This window comes from Tyto alba, unplaced genomic scaffold, assembly GCF_018691265.1.
Source record: "Tyto alba isolate M040663 unplaced genomic scaffold, T.alba_DEE_v4.0 Super-Scaffold_2, whole genome shotgun sequence".
In the NCBI taxonomy this organism is placed as follows: Eukaryota; Metazoa; Chordata; class Aves; order Strigiformes; family Tytonidae; genus Tyto; species Tyto alba.
This window is the reverse complement of record NW_024881282.1, coordinates 30,457,204-30,483,136: the sequence shown is the minus strand read 5'-3', so window position 1 is coordinate 30,483,136 and position 25,933 is coordinate 30,457,204. Positions and strand designations below refer to the sequence as shown.

Here is a 25,933-nt window from a genome sequence, read left to right as displayed (position 1 = left end):
ATGCAAAATTTTGCCTGTGTACAATATTGGTAGAAGAGGAATAAGTTCCTATAGCACCCACAACCTTTATGCAGATCCACTAGATCTCCAAATGCTATCATGTGAAGAACACTGGTACAGGGTGTTTTTCCAAAGAATGACTGAAAGATCAGAAATATCAGGCTGTTGTGGTTTGATCCTGGTCGGCAGCCAACCACCACGCAGCTGCTCACTCCTCCCCTCTCTTCCAGCGATGAGAAAAGACAAATTAGCCAGGCTTGGGATTCGAGATAGGACCAGGAGGGACAGATCACCCATTATGGTCACGAGCAAAAGGCAGACTTGTTAGGGGAAGAAAAAAAGAAAATACATTTTTTACAGACACTAACAACACATAACAGAGTAGGACAGTGAGAAGCATTGCCACATCTTGAGAACACCTTCCCCCCACCCCTCCCTTCTTCCCGGGCTCAGCTCTGCTCCTGATATCTCTACCTCCTCCCCCAGCAGTGCAGGGAATGGGGGGTGCAGTCAGGGCTGCCACTTCCTTCATCTGCAGTGGGGGGAGCCTCAACTTGTCCTCCTCTCACAGGAGACAGTCCTCCACAAACTTCCTCCAGCTGGATTCCCTCCCACGGCTGCAGCCCTTCCCGAGCTGCTCCGGCGTGGGACTCCCCCGCATGCTGCAATCCTCCCAGCACTGAATTACAGCAGCGGGGGTTGCCTTTTCCCACAAGACCCCGGCCTTCTTCAGGCATAGACACCTTGATCAACAAGGTGGAAGCCACAGGCCATAAATCAATGTCTGCTCCACCATAGATCTCCATGGGTGGCAGGGGGGGCTGCCCTGCCGTCTCCCCACAGGATACAGGGGGGTCTCTGCTCCGGCACACCTCCCCCCTCCTTTCTTCCTCCGTTCCTCCACTGACCTTGGTGTTCACGCAGCTGCAGCAACTCCTCCTCACCAGTCCCACTGCTCGTCACCACGTCCCTTCTTAAATACGTTATCACAGAGGCGCAGCTGATGGGTTCAGTTTTGGAGCAGAGGTGGAGGTGACTTGGAGCTGGGGGAGCTTCGAAAAGCTTCTCACAGGGGGCCGCCCCTATAGCCCCCTCCCCTGATACCAAAAAATCCACCACTCACTCCAACCCAGGACACAAGCAAATTTCATGATCAAATCACATTTACAAAAGGTAGCGAACAGCACCCAATGAGAGGAAGAGGGCTGATATGCATCTGCTCCAGCCCTCCTCTTACAGCCGGGTAAGAAAACCCACTTCACTGCGATGAATGCTGAGGAGGTCACCAGGTGATGGAGAACCACCAACACAGGAAGACTGGGTGAAACCATGCAATGAGCCCAAAGGCCAGTGAGACACACTCAGGAAGGATAAGCCTTCGTTCAGCTAAAAGGCACAATTTTGTGCCAGAGGCTGTAGGTTGGCGTGGGGAGAGATGCCACCAAGAGGACTGGCAGGTTTACGAGACACAAGGGCTTTGAGGAAATTTGTTTATAGTTCAGGGAGAGAAGAGGAAGTAGAGACAATTTACACATAATTGAAAAATAGCAATGTATAGCAGCAGGAGGGTAGATAATGTAGAATAGATGAAAAATCATAAGCAACTTGAAAGAAAGATTTCTGTAGGTTACAGTAAAAAAGTATCAGACCAAGCTGCCAAGACGTCCTGATGCTTACCCAAACAGTTCTTCCACTGGCACCATACCTCAAAATTGCTTTTTATTTTACATTATCTGCCCTGCCTGTGGAGGTACTTTGTAAATAAACCATCCCTAATAACACACCAGTAAGCAACAGCTCCCTGCAACATTATGAGTTGTCTGCTTCAGGGAGCTCCCCATCATGCCCAACTCATCCCTCTGCCTCCCAACCAGCACCTAAAGCACATGGGAAGGAACCGGACCTCCACACCAGAGTCCTTGGCTTTGAAGGGACACACTGACTGCCAAGTCCAATGCGTGACATTTGCCATGGCTTTTGCGCGGCCCCCTCAATAGTTCTGGCAAGCTATAGGGGATTTCAAAGCCAGGCCGTGGCTGCCACAGCAGCTCTCAATCAAAAGGCCCACACCACAGTCATTTCTGTTTCTTGGAGGAGTAACTACAAGCACCTGTTGTGCATTTTGTGCTTTTCAAAGGTGGCTTACCTTGTCAAGACAGGAACAAGAAAACAAGTTTATTCAGGCCTACCCATTCTTTATGGAGTTCGTGGCTCTCATGAAAATACCTTTCTGGGTTTCTTTCCCCCCTCTTTCTGCTCAGAGATGACAGACATTTCCAGATCGAAAGCTGAGGGAGTGGATTTGCAAGACAACTACCCTTAACTTGACTTCTCAGGAAGTCCTGGGTCTTGCAGAGAGGCTATTTCCAACTGCTGTATCGGGGATCATCAAAATCTAAGCTGCTCCCCACATCTCTTTTTAGCTGCCTTTCCCTGCTCTCGGTGAAGTTCCTGAGACTCTTCCTGCTTCTCCAAGAGCAAACATCAAGCATCCTTCTCGGAAAGCTGGGTGAAGCAGGATGAGACAATGCCAGGTGATGCATCAGGAGACACTGGCTACCTGCTAATAAGAAATCTCTGCACAGCAGTGCCAAAAGCCCAGTCCTTTGGTGACAATGAGCCTCGGCACTGCCTGCCCTACCAGCAGCATCGCCAAATGAGCTGCATGAGGAGGACACCCCCCAACCCCCCCCATCAGCTTTGACTGACTTAATCTTTCCAATTTTCCAGGGGTCTGGTCAACACCAATAGCTCTTGCAGGCCATGGGGCTGGGAAAGCAGAGTGCCGAGAGGAAAGGCAAGTCTGGAAATATGGTTTTAATAACTTTGGGCCTGTTTCAGCATGTATCTTCCAGTGACAGTACATGCACTTGTTCAAGATGGTCACTGTGCATTTCCCTTTTAACCGGCTGCATGGTGCAATGATGTTTTGAAGCTTGTACATGACACATATTTGGCAACCATTCATGAAGCAAAGAAGTAGAAGACAAAAACACTCATCCTAGACCATTTGCACCTCCTCCACTGGTGCTGCAGAGGTGATTTGCTTTATCAGATGTTATACATGTTAAAAGTTTACATCTAATCTATATGACCACTTTCAGTAGATCCAATTTACCAGAATAAGTTTTGTGGCCCCAGTTAGGAAGGAACTTTTGTGGCTCCTCCACTGTCCCTGCACAACCCAAGTTTCAGCCCAGCTGCAGCTGAAGGATGAGATACAAGAAATACTGACAGTAAATAGAGGCAACTCGGCCATCAGAAGCCAAACTGCAAAAGCTAAAAGCTGCAAAATGCTACGTACACATTTCATGTCATCCCAAAGCAGCAGAACCAAGAACATCTAAAGTGTGAACTATTTTCAGCAGCACTGTCAGGAACTTGGAAATTAAAATACCAGACTAGGGAGTGCATCCACTCGGTTTGCTGGTCTGTATGGCCAAGGCAATCATCTCAACTCATTTCACCTCTCCAGCCACTGGAAAAAGGACAGATTTGGAAAGAAGGGTGGAAAAATACTGCTTAGAAAGAACAACAGTTTCTCACAATCTCTGAAAACACTTCCGTATATATTACCTCAAAAGGATATAAAATAGTATGATCACAGGCCATGCTAAGCTGTGCCTTCTCATAACGTGCAATCACCACCACACAGAACCTGCATGGGGTAGATCAATCACCCAGCGGGGTACCAGGGACATCAGAGCATTCTGGGGCACTGCAGCACAGCAGGGACAGCCTGCTGCTGCAGTTTCAGAGAACTTCAGAGGTTTTTTAAAAAAAATATATATAACAAAAATGTATGTGAATAAATGTTCCCTTTCCTGTTGCTGTTTGCATGTTGTTAAAGGGAAAACTCCATTTTTAAAGCACTTTACAGGTCACCCTCAAGAATTCACCATGTATACTCACACTTGGCTTCTATTTTCAAACCATCTTTTAATTCCTGATAGCATTGTACTGCACAGCCTGATGCTCCCAACTTTCCTTTGCATCAGATTATGATTCACAGTGCTACCTGTAATTCTCCACAGAGATGCTTGTAGGCATTTCACATTTTGAAAGCCAGGGAAGTCTGAAACTTTGGGGGAGGCAACATGGAACTTTGGGGGGAGGGGGGGGGGGGGAAATGGCTGCTTAGCTCTAATTTGAAGGAAGCACCACCTTCTGGCAGATACCTACTCTACAGATCGTACAGGGGGAGCACCACAGACCACCACCAGCACGATAACTTCTAATTAGTAACAGAAATTAGAATGTATGGAATGGGGCTGCCTGTGCCCAAGCGCAATAATCAGTAACACTCTGCACCACACATGGTATGTGACACTGTCACTCCAGCGACCTCCACCTTGGTGAAAGAGGAACAAGGTTAGATCTCCTGACACAACACATGGTTTTGGTTTAGGCAATTTATTCAAAGGATGTATCATGGTGACGGTTAAGGAATATCCAAGCTGGATGTTACATCTCAGGAGAAAACCCCAACTCAGCCCCACTACTTCCCACAGCCCGGGGATTTTAAATGAAACCTCATGCTCCAAATCTAGAAGGAAAGCAGAAACCTTGTGAAAAAGCCGCTCCCTGGGAGAGCTGGGGAGTGCTGCCTTGGATGCTGTTAGGAGGGTGTACAGCAGAGACATGGGCAAAAGGCCGTGTCACAGCGTGCCTTGGAGGAATGACAGCAGAAGGGACACTGCTACGGGTGCGTTGAGAGAGGCAGCTGCCACTATCGCTTCCAGTCAAATGCACTGCAGCTCCCGTTACCGTCAGGCAGCGGAAAGCACTTTTATATGTCATCTGCACTCACTGTTAGCTTTGACACTGCTTTCACTTCCACTGTTTACAAGTTGAAGAAAGAGAGGGGTGCTGGGAAGACAATTCACTCGTAGAAATGCCTGTCCTCTGTGAACCGAACCCTTCTTACTTTCCTGCAGCACACACACGGGTAAAAAGAGGCAACTGGCCTCAAAAGCTGGTGAAGCTTTCAAACACTGAACAGATTTGATGCAACCTTCCTGGGCACCACATAAAGCCAATCCTCCCCTCCAGGCACCCCTGAAAGGAGTGGGAGGAGAGCCGTGCAGCGGATACGCTGTGGTTTCTGACTACACTGCTCTAGGGATATTGCGTTATATATAGGTGGAAGGGTTTTTCCCCCTGACCACTCCCCGTTTTGTGTTTCAGTCTCAAAATCAACCTAGTTATGATTTTACGGATGAGGATGAACTAGGAGTGAACAAGGCAGAGGGCAGCACCTAATACCATATCACCTGCTGTATCTACAGCCGCAGAGACCTGTAGCTGGCCCAGCACCACCCTAACAAGAAAACAGGACTATCAGGCTCAAGATAGAGCCATTACTTGAGGAAGACTGAGACAGAGGGAAACTTCAGTTCCCATGGAGCTCGGTGAGTGCAGGGTCACAGAAGAGGAAGACTGGAAAGAGCCTCCAGAGCTCATGAATTCAGTGAGTGCATCTGTCACAGGAACATTATTCATTCCTTCCCCCTTCCCTTCTCTTACAAATCACAACTCCAACAGACATCTACAATGACTAAAGAAGCAATTACAGGCACATCATTGAAGTAATGCAAGGACAGAATTACTCCAGATTCACCGTACACCCTCACTGCTTGCTGACAATTGTATTTGCTACAGGTCTGACTGTTCCTGTTGAAGCCATACAAGCACACACCCTGCAAGGCAGTGGAGCAGCGCTGTGCCTCAGGTACCATCAAACACCTCACAAACCATGGAGGCAGATGCTGAGCCAGGTTTTCAGATGTGGGCAGCAGAGTATCATTAGCCAAACCCATGCAACTAACAACTGTTGTTTTTCTTCAGGGCATATCAACAGCTGGCCCTACTGAAGACATGATCTAAGACATCTGCTACCTGCATTTTGAGGGGGTCCTGAGCTGAGCAGCTATGGAAGTTGCTCACTGCAGTGTTCCTGAGCAATCAAAACTGAAATTCAATTTAGTTGATCAGTCAGCTCTCAACTTCCACAACGCCCCTGGCTAGATGCATTTTTCTTTTCCACACACACGTGCAATTCCAGCTGCTTGGCCTCACAGGAAACAGCAATCAATCAAATACAAATGCAGGCATTTAAATCTTGAGCAAATTCAGATCCATGCAATGCAAACATACATACCCTCATACAGGCACACAGGCTTTCCAGCAACTTAATGATTCATTGCAATGGAAGAGTCTGTCTGTTGTGCTTCAGAACAGGTACTGATCCTGATATCCAAATGGGATCTTCTCAGGAGAGGAAAGCTATTCCCCCTTGTCTAGGTCTTTTTTTCTGGATAGGTGTCTTGGCCTGAAACGTTATATTGATTTGAGGTGTCTTTAGAGGTTCAGTGCATTTGCTCAAGAACAGAAGGGATAACATCCCATGTTCCCACACGACAGTATCTGCTACTGCTGCAGGGATCTGCCTTTCTTTGCCACTTTCCTTAACCCTTACTTTCTCTCAAGGAATTACTCAGGTACATGAAGGATAGCATAAATCTCTGCTCCAAGTTTAGACATTCACTTAGCACAAATCAGAAAACGTATTTGGCTTTTTTATTATTTTTATTTAAAGGCCTACAGAACAACATAAATCCCTCCTTCCTTTTCTGGAGGAGCCAACAGGACTCGTTAAGCCTTCTGGTTCCCTCTGCTGCCATAAAAAGGTGCAGAGTTTCTGAATACGATCAGCTGCTGTGCAAAGGCCCTGCAGCGGTCTTGGAAAAAATTCAGAGTTCACGTACCTCCCGACAGAGCCTCCAATGGGACCGCACCAGCCTTCCGGCACTGCCGAGCCAAGGCAGAAGCCAGTGCTGGCAGTGAAGGTCACCTCTGAGCAGAAAGGCTTCCAGAGACCCTCCTCTTTGTCTCCTTTGACTCCTCTGGGTCTTTGGAAACAACCAGGCTTCAGAAGTGACTGTCTACACAATGCATGGGGCTGAAGGGAACAGTCTGTCTCTCTCTGCAAGGAAGATCAAGAAGTCAAAACACTTAAGCTTTTGCCTTCTGCTTGGCTTCCAAGATACTGTTCTTGAAGAAATTAAAGCCAGGCATGCTGCTAACAGAGACAAGAAGCTAGACACCAACCAGAGCATCTCCCTACAAGCCCGTCAGCCTCCCCAGACAGACTCAGACTAAGAAAAAGGGGAGCAGAGACCCCCAACTATCCAGAAGCTCTGCATGGTTTCCAACTGGCAGAGCCCAGGGCTGGAGCAGGGCACTGGGCCAGGCCAGGCATGCCAAGAGATGAGCCATTTCCACATGTGAAGGCAGTACCCACCCCTGCTTTACATCTCTTCCATCTTCCCAAGAGTCAGGGAAAAGAGCTCCCACAGTCAGGCAGCTGATGCTACACCAAAACGAGAGGCATCAAGCTGACGGCCGCCCTAAGTAGCTACAGCTGCTCCTACGTGCTGGTGCTCTCCTGCATGAACAGTGAGGTGACAGCAAACCTCAACATCCCCAGACTGAATGCATGTGCACAAGTACAAGGTTGGCTTGTGCATGCTCAAGGGAGGTGGTGCTTCCCAACGCTACACTTACACGTGTAGAAACAGAGGCGGCACCTCAAGGCAGCAAGAACGTCTGAAACAAGTCCCTGGGTCAGAGAATTGCTCACATTCACCAGGAAAAGGCATCAGGCGACATGATGGCAATGGGCTGCGGCATATTTGCTAGATCTGGATAGCATCCCTTAAGCTGCCCTCGCAAGCGGGTGGCACGCCAAAGCCGTGACATAGCATGTACTAATATCCCCATCAGTCGTTCATTTTGAGGTATTTCACGCGCATGTGTTGTCAGGACGGCTTCCATCAACGGCGGCACTTCAAACACAAAGGCTGGTATTCACTGAAAATGGTCTAAGGAGGGAAGTGCTATATGAAAGTTCAAATATAAGAAATGTTTTTATTCAACAAGCACACTCCAGGAATAGAAATCACAGTAAAACACGGTGATTAACAGAAGGATGTATCTATCTTTTCTAGGTCAACTCTCAATAACTTGAGAAGATACCAGGTCACAGACTCATTTGGTGGGTTGGGTTCATTTGTTTTTTTGTTTTTTTTTTTAAACACAACTATATTGATTTCAATGGAACTTTTCCATACTTCAACCAATAGATCAACCTGATAATATAGTTGGCTTAAATGGAACTGAAGTCGCTTTCTCTCACTGTAACAATAAGCCTAAGGAAGATCATTGAAATACGCCCTCATCACATATTAGAAAGCAGAAATTTAGGAAAGGATTACAGCAAGACTTGAGGCAATGAAACTAAATTCTGCCTTCATTACCAGTTGCTGAGTTTTAGGCTTGGACCTGCAGCTTGGAGTCTATGGACTGGGTAAGGGAAAAATCGGCCAGTATTTCCATGCTTCTCTGCAATTTGAAACCACCAAGACATATCTCAGGGTATAAATCACACAGCTCTATAAATAAAATAAATTATGATTTTGTACTCTTTGGAAGAAAGCTGACACTGAATTCATGTAGTGAATGTAAGTTAAAAAAAAAAAAAAAGCCTGGCCTGTGGCCCAAGCACATAAGAAGCTCCCCCTTGTTCTGGGGAGGAAGCCCCACCACCACCATTAGCTGGCTATGCCCTTGGGGCTTATGGCTACAGGTAGTCTACAATACACCAAACGTCTGGCTGTACATAGCATCTTCAGGTAATGAGGTAAATGTTTCTTAACAGAAAGTGCTACCAGCAAAATTCCAGCAAATTTACGTGAAAGGGCGAGCTCCTCTTCTCAGGTAATTAAATAGTGAAACTTCCCAGTAAGTCCCAGTCCCAAGTTCATATTACACAGATACCTATGACTGCTTCTCTACGCTACGTGAAGTGTCCCACTTTTTAAACGCACACTGTCACTTCTGTGAACTGAAGTATGACTTCTCCCTGGCACAGTCTTTTTAAAATAAAGCTGCTACATACATGTGAAAAAGCAAGTAACCCACTACCAGAAAATACTTCATTTTGTATAACCAATTATTCTCTGCAGCAAAAAGATCAGATAAATACAGTTTTGAAAGTGCATAGTTATGAAATGACTGAATGTATAATTTTGGCTCTTTTATAGCAAATTAAAAGATAAAACTGAAGAATTCTTTCAATTAATAACAGGAAATAAATCTTCTAACAGACAACTGTCACTTAAAGTCCCTTCATAAGCATCCTGTCCAGTTTCAAAGTGGGGTACAAAGGTGCATCATGAAGTGCTTTAAGAAATTTATTCCCTCCTATTCTAGACCTCCCCCCCCACCCTCGATAATACATAGCAAAGAAAGCAGGACACATCTTGGAGACCACTAATACAAAACCACTGAGAGTTTTGCCTGCCAAAGACATCAGGGTCCTTGGGGGTGCCTATAAACCACTGTGTTTGGAGCCCAAGCTGCAGTTCCTGTAAGTGTCTGTCTTCTGTACGTGACACAAGCATGACTGTTAAGTGAATTTACAAGAAATATGAATGACCACATGCGGACCCATTTCTCAAAATCCTTGCAAAATGGGAAGTTGCATTTCTTACCTAGTTTCTAAGAAAATTAGATTGACATGGCTGCACATGCCTGACAGTCTCTCTGTTGCCACCCCAGCAACCTCCCAGCTCACGGGTAGATTTCAACCAACTCTGGCCATTCAACCAACAGCACAAGGGATGGCCATTGACAACTGTGTTTCTGCAAGTTTTCTAGAAACAAAAGATCTAGGAGAGGCTACACCATTTTCCCCCCATGGAGGGGAAGGCTGACAGCAAGCTGAGCCTTTGTCAGGCACCGAAGAAGCAACACAGGAGTGTGCTGAATGACACAAAGATGGAAACAGCTTTCATCAACCCAACCCAAGTGCGAAGCCCTCCTCATCCCTCCACCCCGGGTTTTGGCCACAAGAGCAAATAACAGTTGAATAAAGCATGGAGTCCACTCGCTGTCTCAGCAGCCCATCCCGCCTCACGGTTTGCTCAGCCCTCCCCATGTCCTCCTCCCCTCACCGTGCCTGGATATCACACAAGGGGCCACCAGCTGCCTTCCTCAGCAAGACCAAACCCTTCCCAGAGGGTACGGCACTCAGGCAAGCACCACCAGCCTCTCAAGCCAAATTCAGTGCTTCTCGTTAGAAAGATAACAGACCTCCCCACCAAGACCTTGGTCCTGTTATTCACAGTCCCGCAGGGAAAGACATGGGGGCGAGGCCTGGAAGCCCACAGATCCTCCACAGCACTTCTCCCCCCCCAGGTCAGTCCTTGTGGTTATTGGAGAGGCACAAAACACAGCCCTGAGAAAGCAGAACACCAGCCTCTCGCACGCCACTAGCTGACGAATGGAGAGACCCCCTCCCATAACTTTCAGTTAACGAGCCCCCTTTTTATTTTTCTGTGGATCATACCAAGGGAATGGGATGAGGCTACAGGCATCTTTGCAGGGAGGAGGTTAAGCTCAATTGCCCCGCATCCACTTCTAACAGAAACTGTTTGCAGCACTTAATTTCAAGAATGCCACAATTAATTGTGCTACCATATCACTGAACACACTGGTTACACCATTAGAGCCCATTATTTTCTCTCCAAGACATTACGTTAGTACATTATTGATGCAACAGTCCAGTGTAATGAGGCGGTGCTTTTCATCCTTCTTTCTACTGAACACTCACAGCACTATAGCACTGACATGAGATTTAGCAAGGGCTTTTTTTCCAGTAGGTCAAAAAATCCAGTTAACAACCTAAAAAACATCTGTGCAAAAAGTTAAACACCTGTCCTTAATCACATGCAAATACTTGGGTTTCTATTTGATACAACTCAAAATTACAGCTATTTCTAAATACTCTTTGACAGTGAATATTTTTACCTCATCTGGACAGCCTATTTTCAGAAAGGCAGTCAAGAGAGATTAAGCCAGAATGCAGTAAATTAGTGAGTCGCTTATGTAAATATTGAACCTCTTTGAAGTTAAGGGGAAAAAAATAAAGCAGCTATATCTAGAGGGTCACCAGTCCTAATGCAGAGAGCACATATGAAAGCCAGAGAAGGAAGATTGGCCCATATCAAAATTGCAGAAGAAAACCTTGAGAAGTTAACATGAAAAGAGCTCAGAACAGTAGATCATTCAATCCTGCGGCTCTTACTCATTCACAGGACTACTGAAAGGAATACAGTTTATTCGTGTGAGCAATACTGCAGGAGAGAGCATCGGTTTGCAGAGTGCCCAGTCAGCAGCGAATGGCTCTGCAGCACAGAGGAAGGCCAGGAACACCCAAAACGTCTTGTGCAATGCCTGGGAAGGCTGTCCAAGCAAAGCTTGGGCTAAAACATGAAACAGTACTTCCTCTGCAATTATTAATATAAGACAGAGTATTAATATAATCTTTAGAAACAGCCTCCTTCACATGCATAAGACCAACACATTGTTTTCTAGTCACTGCCTGCAGTATTCAGCCCCACAAACCCTCAGTATGTTGCAAAAAGGAGGGCTCTTTAGCATTATTTTAGATTTACTCTCTTTCAGTTTCATTTAATCTTCTTGCATCCTGGCTCTCTGCAAAAAATTAGACAGCTGATCAGTTCCCACTTTGCCACTCACTCTCTTGCACAGTGCAATCACAGCTTCCCCTGGGTGCCTTCTTTCTGGACCAAATAATGCCACTCTGGTTGACTATAGCCATACTGAAATAGTCCCCTTGGGCCCCCCAACTTTTATTATCTTTTCTGATGCTTACTCTATTCTTTCTCTTTCTGGAAATGAGGCTACTGAAACTAAACCAATTACTCCAGGCTCAGAGGATATTTTACGGGGGGTAGTGAATTGGTCCCATTTTTCCTTATGCCACAGCCAACATTTGTGAGTTTAAATATCAACAACTATTTTAGAGTATCAGTACATTGCCAGCAGCACTGTGAACCTTCATGAGGAACAAGATCAGAACCCGTCCCCGTGATGTTCCTCAAGCCACAGTCAAAGGGAGAAGTAAACTAAGAAGTCCTCATTTTCTCAACACCTCTTCCCTTAAATGGTGTCCTTAACCCCAAAATGGATGTTTTCCCAGGGGCTCATCCAACTAAGATCCTACCAGGTCACAACAGGTGTGAATCCCAACCCTGAAGACGCCCATGTGCCCACAACACCTTCCCACTCCAGCCGGGGATCTCTTGGCAGCACTGTCGGGAGCACGCAACATGGATTGCACAAGCTGCCCGTGGGCCTTGCAGCTCCTTTCGACGACAGTACAGATCTAACTCTGCTCAGCAACTAGCTTTGTAGCCAGTTTTGCAGTTTGGGTGTGTTTGCACCGTTTGCATGAGAAGCAGCTGTTAAGCAGGCAGCAGCATTTCAGGTAGACTCCCAGGGAGTCCCAAAGCATAGCCCTAGGTTGGGCAAATCAGAGCCATCTAATCTCAAGGTGATAAAGGCAGAGGTAAGAGTGGCAGGCTCCCTTTCCAAAGGAAAACCTTGCCATGGCCATGCCTCCTTGCTCTGAATGAAAGAGAAGTCACCTGCGATAGCGGCTGACGCCTGAGCACCCAGGGCCAGCCCAAAACCTTAGAAAACCACTTTGTGACTCACCAGCTCCTGCCTCACACTGACACAGTCTGTAATTAAAGGTGTCTGGGTAGAACCTCACCAGCCCTGATAAGGCGGTGTTTTCCCACCCATCTGATAACTGCCGAGTCTCTCCACAACCTCAAGCTCCCTCTCAAGCCCTTCTCTCCCCCTGACATCCCTGGTCAGCAGAGAGGAGGCAGAGCCGGCAGACATCAGCATCCCCATCTGCTCTGGTGGTTTGATGGCTCTCATCACCACAGGTCTCCTTATAAAACCTGCCAATTATCCCACACATACGCAGTTTCTATGTGCTGAAGAGAGGCGACAGCCCATATCCTTCCTGAAAATCAATTAGACTATCTGTATGCTTAAGGGGGAACAAGCTTTGGCTAGGGTATTTTTCTCTTGCTGCATTTAATCTTGCTTTAGAAGCATTCAGCCACCACAGTTTAACTGCAGATGTATGTCAGACAGTGTCACTGACTTACCTACCTTGGCTCCCAGCTTTCGGCTGCAAGAACACTGTTACATAAATTCAGCATCCTTTGAATTAGATAGGTGTTTATCTAATTCCTACATTTAAACCTGTAAAACAGTTGAAATTACTCCTGCTTGCCTTACCTATGGTTCACCAAACATGCTCTTTAAGATGGAAGGCAAGGCATCACATGCATTCACACAGGTGGGAATTTTTCATTAAAAATAGTCTGCACATTGCTGGTGTCTGCCCCTGTATTCACTCAGCTTGCAAAACTGTTTTCACTATCCAAAACCATTTGATGCACAAGGCAATTTTTTGGGAGCATGGTGGTATAACAAAGAACAAGTTAGTAGGTAAAAGCACAACAGCAAGGCAACAGCAGGTCCTAACTACCCATAGGCAGCTTGTTTGTTGCTTTTTTTGTTTGGTTGGTTGGGGTTTTTTTCCTCCACATTAAAGGAATTGTGTATTTTGAAACCCCTCCTCCTTACTGAGAGCATACCAGATAATTAAACTGAAGCTCTTATTTTTAAAATCTAATTTACTTTTGAAAACACACACTGCTGGACTATTTTTAGGCTTTTTCTTATGTGGGCCAGCAGAAATAGGCTAGCCAGTTAGCACGAGAACTTGCAGGGTGCGCTGAGCAGCCTTTAAGCTGAACACCATGAATCTGTAAACTGTGGAAAAAAATTTAATTTTCCTTTCAAATTAGGAATAAATATCTGCAGCGAGGTACTGATATTGATCTTCAGTTCTGAAAAAGCTTATTTTTAGCAAAACTAAATCTGGGGTTGCAGCTTTGACTCGGGAGTTTCTTTAATTTGTTACCAAATGCAAGAGCTCATCCTGGTGTTTGAGGGGCTGCCCTCACCACAGAAGTCAGTGGAAACGTCGCCCAGGTAAGGACTACAGGCTTTGCTTTAGCAATACCTTTGGAACACCTTTTACCATACATCGCTCCACACAAAATGTATGCTAGAGAAGTGAAATAATACCAGTAGCACAAGGATAATTTTTCTGAAGTATTAAGGTTTGTGATCCTTATTTTATAAACATCAAGGGAAGTAACAGCATCAGAGGTACCTGCATCTAGTTCCTGGTAGTTTCGTTCACTATACTACAACGCAGAGCAAAATTATCTACCTATCCAGACTTATGGCGAATGATTCAGTGAAACTAACTTCAGTGATAAAAATGACCCTGTATTACAAAAAACCTCTTCTCAGCATCCTCTACAAAAAACATCTCAGCAGGTACCCAAAATTACTCCGACCTCTGCAATCTCTCTCCTCTCTGTTGGCAGCACTTCCCAGCAAAGGGCTGGGAGTCCAGCATCAGCCCCTGGGCGTCTGGCCCGCCTTGCCAGGGGCAGCTTGCCTTGCTACCAGCCACATCCTCTGCTTTGAGGTGACAGAGAAACAGAGAAACTTTCACCCGGGGCAAAGGACCTGCAGCCTGGGGAGTGGATATGGCCCACAGCCTCTATTCGTCCAGATCCCGGAGAGGGGCTTGCAAGGCTTGCTCAGCCCTCTGGCAAGGAAAAGCTGACCTTCCCTGACTTTAGCTCCTCATTCACAGCCAAACACAATATATTAGCAAAGGCATTACAGCCCAGCAGTGTTTATCCAATACTACCATGGGGCCAGAGAAACTGTGAAATACAAAGTTTCCTCCAATTATCTGACCGCCTTGAAAATGCAAATGCATTCACCATACCTCTGCTGCAACTCCGGCCCTGTTCACTTCCCCCACCTGGGAGCAATATTTCATAGCAGTGCAATTTAAAAGCAGGGTGGTTTTATTAATTTTAAAGCCTCAGACAATCGCAGAGGTCCAGGTGCTACTCCGCAGCACTCGAGGTCAAAATCTAGTCCTTGAAGAGGCCTCTTCTCTAATCCTCCCAGGGGTTCCTGTTTGCCGGCTCACTCACGAGCCTGTCCCCAGACCTTTATGGCTGCGTGAACTCCATGTGCTGCTCACATGAGCAAGATCTATCCACGTAAGGGCTCCGGGAGCAGGCTGTGAATGCGCTGACCCAAAGGTATTTATTTACCCGTCCCTCCCGGCTCGGCTGCGACGCCTCCATGGGCTGCTATCTCCTGGTGAGCATCCCGCCTCCCACACATCCCACAGCACTGATCCCTCCCCGCACTTTCGCTTTCAGCTGCCTCACAACACCAAGGAAAAAGAGCTTATACCTCTCTCCTGTGCTTCCATCTCACTTTTGGAAGATCCCAGTATCAACATCCATTAGGGCCTTAAGCACAACGGTAGGAAGAGCCCTGTCCCCCAGCATCACGCCAGCCAAGTTCCCACCCAGCAGATCTGTTACGCTCACCAACAGGTCAGCCACGCACCACCGTGCATGTAGATCTACACCAGGTCTGCGTGACAGCCACCCAGACCAGAATTTGGCCCAACATTTTTGTTCAAGTAGGATGGCATTTAACACGGTGCTTTTAAATGGCTTGGAACCGACGAGGGTGAACAACTCCTTCCTCCCTTACCCACCTCTGCCAGCTCACTTCACCAGGGGCACGATTACCTGTCCTGAGGCCTGTTGGTACAAGTGGTCTAATTTTCTTTCTGTTCCTTATTACCAATCTGGTTTCGCTTAATTCTGAATCAAATCAAAGCCAATTTCTCTTCCTTATCAGTGATGAGCCAAGAGACTCCCTGTGGGAAACTGCGAGTGTCCCAAGCATCATGTCAGCCCCCAAGCTGGTCCATGTATTTACTGCAGGATGCCAAGAGCCCTCTTGCAGTACTCTATTATAAAACTCCCTGGATTGTTTCCAGGAACAATTACACCAAAAAAAGCATACTGCTTACTATGAACTGAGTGTAAGAATCAAGGAAGAGAATAAAATACCATCCAGGTGACAGGTACCCCTTGAACGGAGCCCAAGGAAACAGTCACATCCCATAGGCCATGCTGTGCAACTTCCCCCTCGCTCACAAACTGCTATGGTAAGGGAGTGTGATGATTCAAAAGCATCAGTTCAGTATAACGTGTTAAATTAATTACAATAAGCAAGACAAGCTTCTGCAGTCTCAGCAAGGTATCAGCATAAGCGCCCGTGCCCCGTCCACGCTGCTGAACTGATCCACACCAACAGTGGCTCTTTATTCTTTAACTGCCCCCACAAACACACCCCTCATTCCTGCTATCAAAATGAGCCTACAGCTGCCTTCCCACCGACTCATTTCACCTGATCAGTGGCCACCTCCTTTCTGTTTTTACAGGATAGAGATTTAGCTTTATGGAAAGCAAAATGAGTGACTGACCACCAGATTATATCTCCTCACAGCCTACAACAGCAGGATTGCTGTATTACCTTCTGGGAAAATTGGAAGCTTACATGCTGACAGACAAATGTGGCCATGCTGAGCCCACTGATAGAAACTCTTTGTTGTAGGAAATCCCTGAAAGCAAGGACAAATCGAGGGCGGCATTTGAGGCTCTGGCTGGTGCAGTTCTCTATGATGTCTGTGTTTTTTTCAGGCTGCCCAACTGAACACTTCTGGCAAAGTAACCAGAGATTAAGCTGGCTGTGCTAGCTCTGCGGTAATTTTTACTCCACCTGTTTAAAATCTTTAAAATACTTATCATGTGCATAACAATTATAATTACAGATTTATAGGGAGACGGTGCAGTAAGTTCCTGGTCAGGAAGAAAACAAGGGCAAGAACAGAGGAAGAAAAAAAGTCCCTACTTTTTCCTTATGCCTTGCTGAAGCCTCCTACGCCTGGGGCAAAGGAAGAAACCCTGCAGACAGAGCCAGGGGTGGGAGTGCTGGGACAGGGGGACTGGCAGGATGTGACAGCCCGGCCTGGGACACTGAGAGAGGCAGCAGCAAAAACTGGGAGGAGACTGAGAGAGTGAACAGGCACTGATGCACGCCACGAAGATCATACAGGAGGTTTAGGAGACGAGAGCATTGGAAAAATCAGCTGCCCGTTTCTCTGCCCAGTAGCTAATGCTAATTACTTGGTGTTAGAAATAACGGGAGGGGTCCGCCAGGCTCCAAGCATCCACCTCAGCCCCCGTGAGTGCACAGAAAGCCAACCTGCTCCGGGACGCAAATGGTGGCAGCGCTGCTGCTCGTCATCCCCGCAGCAAGAGCGCACGTCCTGGCAGTGAGCTCCCTCATCCATCCCCTCCTTGCTTTTTTCTGTGTAGCCTCTACTGGGCCGGCAACACAGCTATTTTGGGTGGAAGCTGCTAGTTTTGGCACGCTGTCTGAAAGGAGCCCCCACTCTTTTTGCACTACACATACATTGGCCAGAGGAAATTACTCCAGGCAGAGGATTTAATTCCAAACACCCAGGCACTCCAGGAAACAGCTCTCTTCTCTGGTGTCATCTAATCAAGCACAGCTTCCTCCTTTTACACCTTCATTGGGAGTAAGGTGGGGGGCACAACGATAAACCTTTCCTCTGAGAGAGAACGTGGTCCCTGCCCAGGACAAGGGAGAAAAGGCTCAGGCTGTAGATGAACCCCAGTTGGTGCACCACTGGATACTTACTCTGGACAACGTGGAAGATTTCTGACTGATAACCATCAGCTTGGTTTGATACGCACTGCACAAACACCAACACGCTAACCGTGGTGTCTTCTTCACTCAGAGTAACTTTGAGCAGCTACAGAAGAGAACTTGCAGTGGCATTAGGGAAAGGCACAAAGTTGTCCCTAACACTCACCTGCACTTTTGCATCACCAGCTCACAGGAGGGCTGAAAGACTACATGAAGCCTGTTAGCGTTCAGCAAAAAAGACAGGAACCCAATATACTGCTAAAATTATGCTGTTATTCCCCTAACATGCTCCTTGTATATACAGTTGTATTTCCCAATCATCGTTTCGAAGCCTCATTTACATTAGAAACCAAGCAATGTAGCTGCAGCCCAAAAACTCCCTAGTGTAGCCATAGCTATTACTGCTATTAAGGTACTTTCCAACATGACAAAGGGAATAATCACACTGGCATACATCAGCTTTATGATTATTCTGGTGTTTCTGGTATAACCATTTCTGGGAATATTTTTTTTTTTAAAGTTATACTCATAACTGAAGCAAATTATATGAATAAAAAATGTCCAGAGGGAAGCAAACCTTCAGCCAGTCAGTCAAAGAACAACCTCCCACTGGGTCTCTGCTTCCCAGTCCCACCATCGCTTCTTCTCAACCCTTACAAGGCAAAGGAGGTCTGCAACAAGCACACACACACACACTGAGCGTCCATCTGTCCCACTCCTGCCGACACCAGGTGTTAAAGCAACCCACCCTAGTCCAGGGAAAGAGCACAGTTTCCCCACTGCCATCCCAGTTCCCACCAGCATTAGTGGCCACAAGTCACAAGCAGGCATAACCTTCTGTGATTTGGGCAGATGGCTCTACCTCCCATCAGGAGAGGGGACACCTTCACAGCTTGTTCATAGAGGCTGTGAAAGTTTGCTTGGGAGGTTGTCAGGTAATAGAATTGTCAGGTAAGCAAAAATACACATAATTCGTTGCACCACTACTCACGTCAACCTCTGAGCAAGAGATTCAAGTGCCCAGGAGCAGATGGGAAAAACACATCAGCAAAGATCTCTAAGTATAACATACAGGTGCATATAGGAAACTTCAAACTGTATTATAAATTTTTTTTACTAGTGAAAAATAAGAATTAAATATAACGGGGAGAAAAAAAGATGTTCTCAAACCTACAGTTGAAAAAAGCCCAGGGAAAAGGCATGAGATACCATTTTGTGCCCAAATATTCTTCCATCACCCTAGCTGAAATAAGCTTTAAGTTGATTTTTATGTTGCCCCTAAAGAAATAATAGCATCTTGAATGGTTCAATTACCATAGAAAGCAGAGAAGTAACAAACAGAGAACACTATGTTCACCATTAAAGGAAGGGTATGGTCTCTATATACACACACATATGTATACATATGTATCAGAATTTAGAAGCATTAACCGATTTGGTTAAGCTGTGCTAATGTATTAGTGCTGCTCATTTGCGCGGAGTCCCTCTAGTCCGCCTGAATTAGGAGAAGAGGCTGAGGTTAAACTGAGGTTAGCTGACACATGCCAGCCAAGCCTGACCTAATCCTGGGTTTCTTCCTAGTTGTGTCTTCCTCTCTGAATAATATTAAGAATAGGAAGAAACCACAGGGACGCAGTTGGATTCCAAATAACTATTTTTAGTAGCCGTACACAAACAGACAAGGCAGAGTTGTGCACGCTGGCTGCTCCCCAGAAACCTCCTCCCCACCATCCCTGGCTCCCCGGCTGTCTCCCTCGTGGCCTCCACCCTTCCTACCACGAGTCCTGCCACATGAGATAAGATCCCCAAGACCAAAATAGGAAAAATCCGTTTTCTAAACTCCATGTTAATCTAAGTGCTGCCTAATACCATTCCTCTGCCTGGCAAAAGAGGGTCTTAATAATACAGTGTAGGTGACTTTGAGCTACTCGGACCTGCCATCCGAGCATCCCCCGTGAAAATTAAGTATGTCGACTTACTCCTATGATTTGCACTGGATCCAAGAGCTGAGGAAACTTCTCAGACATCTCGAAGCAACTCTCAGATCTCGCCTAAAAGTAGGGGTTTGATGAGCAATAAAGAAACGAAAATAATATAGCTTAAACCACAGAGGTGCCAGCTTTTACTGCCTTTCATTGAGTACGCAATACTTTGCTCCCACTATTTCAAGGGAAATAACACTCCGCGCGACTGTTACAGGATGTAAAATGTGTACTGTGCTGTTCAGACGGAGCTCATAATTGAAACATTTGAGTGCCAATGAAATCCCAAACGTGAAGTTTTTAATTTTCATTCAACCATGACATTAAAATTCTGGTTGTGCAGAGGAAAAAAAAAAAAAAATACTACCTCAGAGTGCTTTTAAGGTCTGTTCTTTCTGGTACAGTAACTGGGAGAAGCTCAGCCAAGATGCAAGACGCTGCTGGCATACTCCAGCAGCTTGCTCCTGACACCGCTGCCTGCTTCCCCTTTGTCATCCCTACCCCAGTCCCACACAAAAGGTTATCAAGAGGCTTATCAAGGAAATATGGCCTGCTGCCTTTAACGTGGGAAGGAGTGCCACCACCTTCATCCACGTGACTTCAACCCTGCTCGAGGAACAAGCGGGGACCTGTTGGAAAGGGGGGCCCTCCTGTCAAGGCAGCTGTCCAAGCTCGGGCCAGACGTACCCGAGACAAGCCCAGCAGGCTGAAGCACCCACCAAAAGAACCATTTCGCACATCATCTTTGTCTGAAGGCACATGACCGTCATTTATAGGAAGGAGAAGGTTATCTTGCAATACTGATCTTATTCAGCAGCTTCCAAGATGACTGGGTATAACACCAGGCTGAAAAACCTCAGCTGAAACCACTAAAAGCTCTGCACAGCTGACGGGGAAGCCCTGAAAGGCTGGTTTGTGTCTTGCAGATCCTCAGACCATCTGCCCCTAACATTCATGTTCAGAAACTGTATTAGAGCAATCTCAGACTGTATCACGCAAAACCTCATGTTCCTCACGTGCTTGCATCCCGTGATCTTCACAGGTTGCTGATTTCACTGTCCAGATGGAACTCAAGGCCGTTGAATTTAGCCTGGAAAATTTATAAAGGTTTGACTTTTGCCTGCCAGAGAGACACCAGCTCTCCCCCCCCAAAACTGCCTGCAGGTAAGGTACTGCTAGGCGGTCTGCTTTTGCACAGCTTTCCTTTTCCCACCCCTTCCACTCAAATCAGATTGGCCAGGGTACTCTCCAGAAGGGACCCCGCCGCCACTTCTCACCCGCATCTGATGGACCAAATCCATCAATTTCAGAGCCTGTGTGTCCACGTGCCACCCAGCTGGGGAACAGCACCCTGATTTATCGAGTCTCCAGAGTACAAGACCTGTCTCTTCTCCTGCAGTAGTACAGAGAGATGTGAGAAGTCTGCTACCTATTAAGTAGCTTTATCCCAGTGTTTCAAGTACTGAGTAGAGAGCAAGGATGAACTTGTGGTTATGCCACTGTGTGGAGATGTAGCTTGCAGCAGTCCTATCTATCCTCCTACCACAGATTGCCCAAATAGTTTCCAGCAGGTCAATCTCTCACATCAGATTTCCCCACCTTCTGAGTGCCTGAGATGGAAACATTTGCAACCAACCACGGAGCACTCAGACTTCAAAATGGTGAGGACTATACAAACAGATACCTATCTCACTGGTGAAGAAAGAGGCTGATGTGTTTAATGGTTTACAATGGCTGTTTTAGTTGCCATTAAAGTATTTAAGAGCATGCAACTCCTCCTTGGATTAAATTTAAATAAACGTAAACAGCAATAAAAAATGGCTTTTATTATAAGAAGGCCTGACACTTGTTTGCACCTGTAACTGTAAATATATAAAACAGGATGCCAAACTACGTATTACGAGATGCTAAAAAGCAAAACATTACAGTCATTTGCACAGAAAGCATAATGACACAGGCAGAGAGGCAAAACAAAATGGACAACTTGCTAGGGTCTGACTTGAACACACTGGAAAAAATGCCATTTGCTCGAGTCAGGGCTGATCTACCAAGGAGGTTTGTGCCAGGTAAAGCTACAACAAAATGGAGACAAAACCACCGAATCGTGTCCCTGGAAGGGAGATAAATGAGGGTCAGGATGAAGTTCATTTAAATCCACCAAGCTGATATAGAGGGAGTTAGAGAGAGCCGCAAAACAAAATGAAAGGCTCAGTAGCAGCCTGCACAGCCAGTGCTGCAATGTCAGAAACACAGCACAGTGCCATCTGAAACCTGCAGGCACAGTACCAGGACTTGGGGGAGAAAAAACAACGGTGGCATTCCTGGGGAAGACAGCAACGGCGTGAGAATAAAGCACAAGGGTCTTGCAACACATGCCCCCGACAGCAGATGCAATTCGAGGGCAGGTTCTGCGGAGCCTCTGGGGAGGACATCCACGGCTGGAGTACAACAGCCGGAGAAATATAACGGAGCCACATCTATTTACAGCGAGGAGCAAGATCTGCCCCTTTCTTTTGCTCCTGCTTGGCAGTCTCCTTTGGGTCTCTTATGGGAGAGAAGGTGTCTTAACACCATGGATAATTAGCTATAATGCATCCTCTGTGGCTATAACAACTTAACAGGGCTTATCTGCAGACTTGATCTAAGCTTCCAGTTATCCTCGTTCTCCCGGTTCCCTTTCCCCCCACCCCCCTCTCAATATTTGCATCTCAGCTTGACAGATATTTTGTATTTATTTAAGCTTAATAGAAGTGTATGCATGTGCCTGTGCACGCTTATGAGAAGGCAGGATAAAACCACCCCATTTCAACTCCGCGTCCCCAAGATGCGGCTCATTCCATTTTCCCTTCCCTGACAAACAGAGGGAGCTGAAATATGAAATGTCAACTTTGGGATCCTTCTCTACCGAACGGCAACTCCTTAAAAACACTGGACTCTTCCTTCAAAAAATAAAACAACAACAAAATAAAATAAAATAAAATCCCCAGGAAGTTGATGCATCACCGTGTTTCATCTGTGTCAAGCTCTGGGTAAACAAGCAGCGACATGAATGAAATCTGTCCAGAAAGACTGCATTTCAGCGCCAACCACGCAATCTCTGGCCAAACCACTGCCTATGGAACAAAGTTTGATCTCGCTTGCGAGCGCTCAGCCGCGCTTCTGCCATTTCCTGTGGAAAACCGAAGCTCTGAACCATGTCTACCACCCAGCCCTCGCCGACCCCCCCTTGCCAGCAGCCCCTAAATCCACGCACGCACCCCCACAGCCACCCCCACGCACATACCCCCCCCCCCCCCGCCGGCAGAGCCAGGCGGGGATGCTCGGCAGCTCCCTCCCCGCTCTCCGGGCCGGGCACCGCCGGGAAGGGGCGAACCCCCTCCCCGGCCACCCCGGTGCCGGGGGTACGGCCGGACCCCGGTGCCGCGGGGGGGGGTGTGGGGTGTGGGGTGTGGGGGGGTGTTCGGGTCCCGCCCCGGCGCAACAGGTGGTCGGCGGCGGCCGGTCCCGCCCCGCGGCCGCACTCACCGCTGGCGTTCTTGCCGCAGATGAGGTGCTGGTAGGGTTGCAGCAAGCCCCAGAGCTCGGGGTCGTTGTTGACCGTCTGTTCCAGCGTCTCCAGGGTGAACCGGGGCGCCTCGCCGCCCTCCTTCTCCTTCTCGGCCGGGGCGGCGGCGGCGGCGGCCGGGGGGCGGCCGGGCGGCGGGAGCGGGGCGGCGGGACCGGCCAGCACCCGGGCGTGGATGTCGCGGAAGAGGCTCTCGGTGCCGGCGGTGAGGTAGATGGCGGCGTGCTCGTGGATGCGCAGGGCTACGCGGCTGTCCACCATCCAGCGGTAGAACTTGCCCACGGAGAAGGCCAGCCCGCACCGCGCCGACTTGCCGCGGCTGAAGCGGTCGCCGCCGCTGCCGCTCATGTTGTAGAGGGAGAGGGCGCCGAGGGCGGCCGCCGTGCAGCGGGCCGCCAGCGTCCAGCCCAGGACGATCTCCATGGCGCTCCGCACCTCGTGCTTGGTGCACTTGGCGAAGCGGAGGCTGAGCCGCTGCGCCTCCCGGGCGATGCGCACCAGCGCCCGGCTCACCAGCGTCGAGAGCCGCGCCGCCGCATCCCGGCTCCCGGGGCTGGCGGCGGCACCCGGCGCCCGCGGCTCCCGGCGCGGCGGCGGCGGCGGCAGCAGCAGCGCTTCCACCTCCTCCAGGCTCCAGGGGACCTCCTCAAGGTCGGGCAGGAGCCGGGAGCACTGCTGCCCCGCGCAGTCCAGCACCTCGGAGTCTTCCGCTAGGACGGTGTTGACGGTGTCGAAGCTGTTGTGCCGACTGTGCATGGAGTCAGTTAGGTGCGGCCAGCAGCTTCCTCCATAGGGGTACGCGGGGTGCGAATCCGAGCAGCAGAGCGACAAGTTGGAGGAGCGCACCGAGTCCGCCGCGCCACCATACCCGGAGTCCAGCGTCAGGTCTTCCAGCGTCCTCACCGCCGTCTTACCTCTCCGAGCCATCGCTGCACTTCATGCTGCAACCCGCGGGACCCGGGCGGGGAGCGGCTCGCAGGAAAGCGGGGGGGTTGAGACCAGCGAGGGGGCGCGGCGAGACCCGCCGGCCGCAGCCTGGCTGCCGCTCCGGCGGACGCCAGCGAAGCGGCGGTGCTGCCCGTGCCCTGCGCCCGGCTCGGCTCCGCTCCGCTTCACTTCGCTTCGGCTCCGGCTCCGGCTCCTGCACTGCGCCGCGCCGCCGGCCCGACACCCGCACCGCAGCGCAGCGCCGGCCAGGCGGCGCGGGGGGGGGGGGGGGGCTATGGGGGGGGGCGGGGCCATGCAAAGCGCCTCCGGCTGGCGACCAATGGGACGACGCGGGGAGGGGCGGGGACAGGCAAAGCGCCGCGCCCGGCGGCCAATGGGGCGGCGCCCTGCGGCTGGCTGCACCGCCCCTCGCCCCGCCGCGGGGCGCGGCGAGGGGCGGGCGCGGAGCCGCGGCCGCCGCTGTCCACGGCGTGTCACGGTCCCGCGGGGCCCCCGCCCCGGCCGCGGCCCGGACCCCGCCGCCCCGTCCCGCAGGTGGGGACTTTGCGCGCTGCAAAACGAGGGCGGGTGAAGCCGGCGCTGGCCCAGCGGCACCGCTGGCAGCCGAGTGCGGGGCAAGGCGCGGGGAGGAGGGCGGCCTACCGCGTCCGAGCTCTCTGTCCCTCCCGGGTGGGAAGAGCAGGGTGTGAAGCACGTCTCTCTTCCATCCGCCACCACCGTCCCTGGGGCACTTAAACCCGAGTCCCGCACCAGCCCTCCCTGGTTTTTCCCACCAGCAGTTTCCCGATGTTGCTGTGATCGAATGAAAGGGCACCCCAGGCACATGCACAAAGAGCGTGAGACAGTCAAGATGTTTTGCAACCCAGCAGAAACTGCCACGTAAGAATACCACGCATCGCTCAAGTCAGGAAGAGCAACTTCCAAATAATTAAAATAAGTCCAATAAAGCCCTTAGGCATTCTTGAAATTAACCCCTAAATATCACAAGGGCACAAGTAAGATTTGTATTGGGCTTAGAGTGCATTTCCACATTAAGATTTCTTGTGCAATATACAGGCAATTTGTCCCCAGCTGAAGTATTTTAATCTTATCTTCCTAGGCTTTAGTGTTATTAGGAGTTGCCCCGCTAATAACCTAGGCAACAGGCTGAGAATGTATATGCTTGTGAGTTCTGGTTTTGAAGAAATGTTATATCCTTTTAAGTGTAAAATACCAGCGAAATTCTATCCCTTTAAGGATAAAAGCCTAGCAAACACATTTCCCTATCATGCCAACAGAGGCGGCCAAAATTCTTGAGCAGACAAGGCGAGTCATGTAAGAGATTTCCCCGTCCAAGCGAGGGAAGCCTGGCGAGCCTTCAGCATAAACTTCCCGCAGGAAAGGCAGAAGCACAACTACAGGCAGGCTCATTTGTCAAACAGGTTGGGGAAAACTATGACACCGCTGAAAACACCGAGAGGGGGGTGCCTGCCAGATGAAGTCAAGTGCTGTCAGAAACTGCTTTCTCAGCATAGTCTTGGTACTTCCACGAGACGCACTATGCACAATAGGTTTCCACAGAAATCCTAAACGCAACAACAGCCTGATAAAAAACAGCAGAGCTGAGGACGGGAGCAACCTGAACCGGAGCCGCTGTCATGCCACAAGCAAGAAGTTGAGGCCCATGCTGCCAGCAGCAGCTAGTCTTTGGGGGGGATCATCAAAAACAAGAGCATGCCTCGAGACCAAAATCCTACGGATGTTGTGGCGATCCAGCTGTAACATCTTGCAGTAGAGCCCTCTGGTGTCTTCAGCTCTTCAGTGCAGTGGCTGTTCAAAATTCACATTTCCATTTGGTAGGAGAAGGAAGGTA

At 48.8% G+C, this 25,933-nt stretch overlaps 1 protein-coding gene across 3 annotated transcripts in view; it reads right to left on the bottom strand.

The window, feature by feature from the left end:
* The window catches only part of BTBD11 (BTB domain containing 11), a 182,558-nt gene extending 158,244 nt beyond the window's left edge, over positions 1 to 24,314 (bottom strand). For all 3 annotated transcript variants that reach the window (XM_033004413.2, XM_042792525.1, XM_042792526.1), the window contains exon 1: positions 23,094 to 24,314. In XM_033004413.2, coding sequence (XP_032860304.2) covers positions 23,094 to 24,060 — 967 coding nt within the window. In that variant the 5' untranslated portion in view covers positions 24,061 to 24,314. The remainder of the gene's footprint in view (positions 1 to 23,093) is intronic.
* Between the last annotated feature and the right edge of the window lie 1,619 nt (positions 24,315 to 25,933).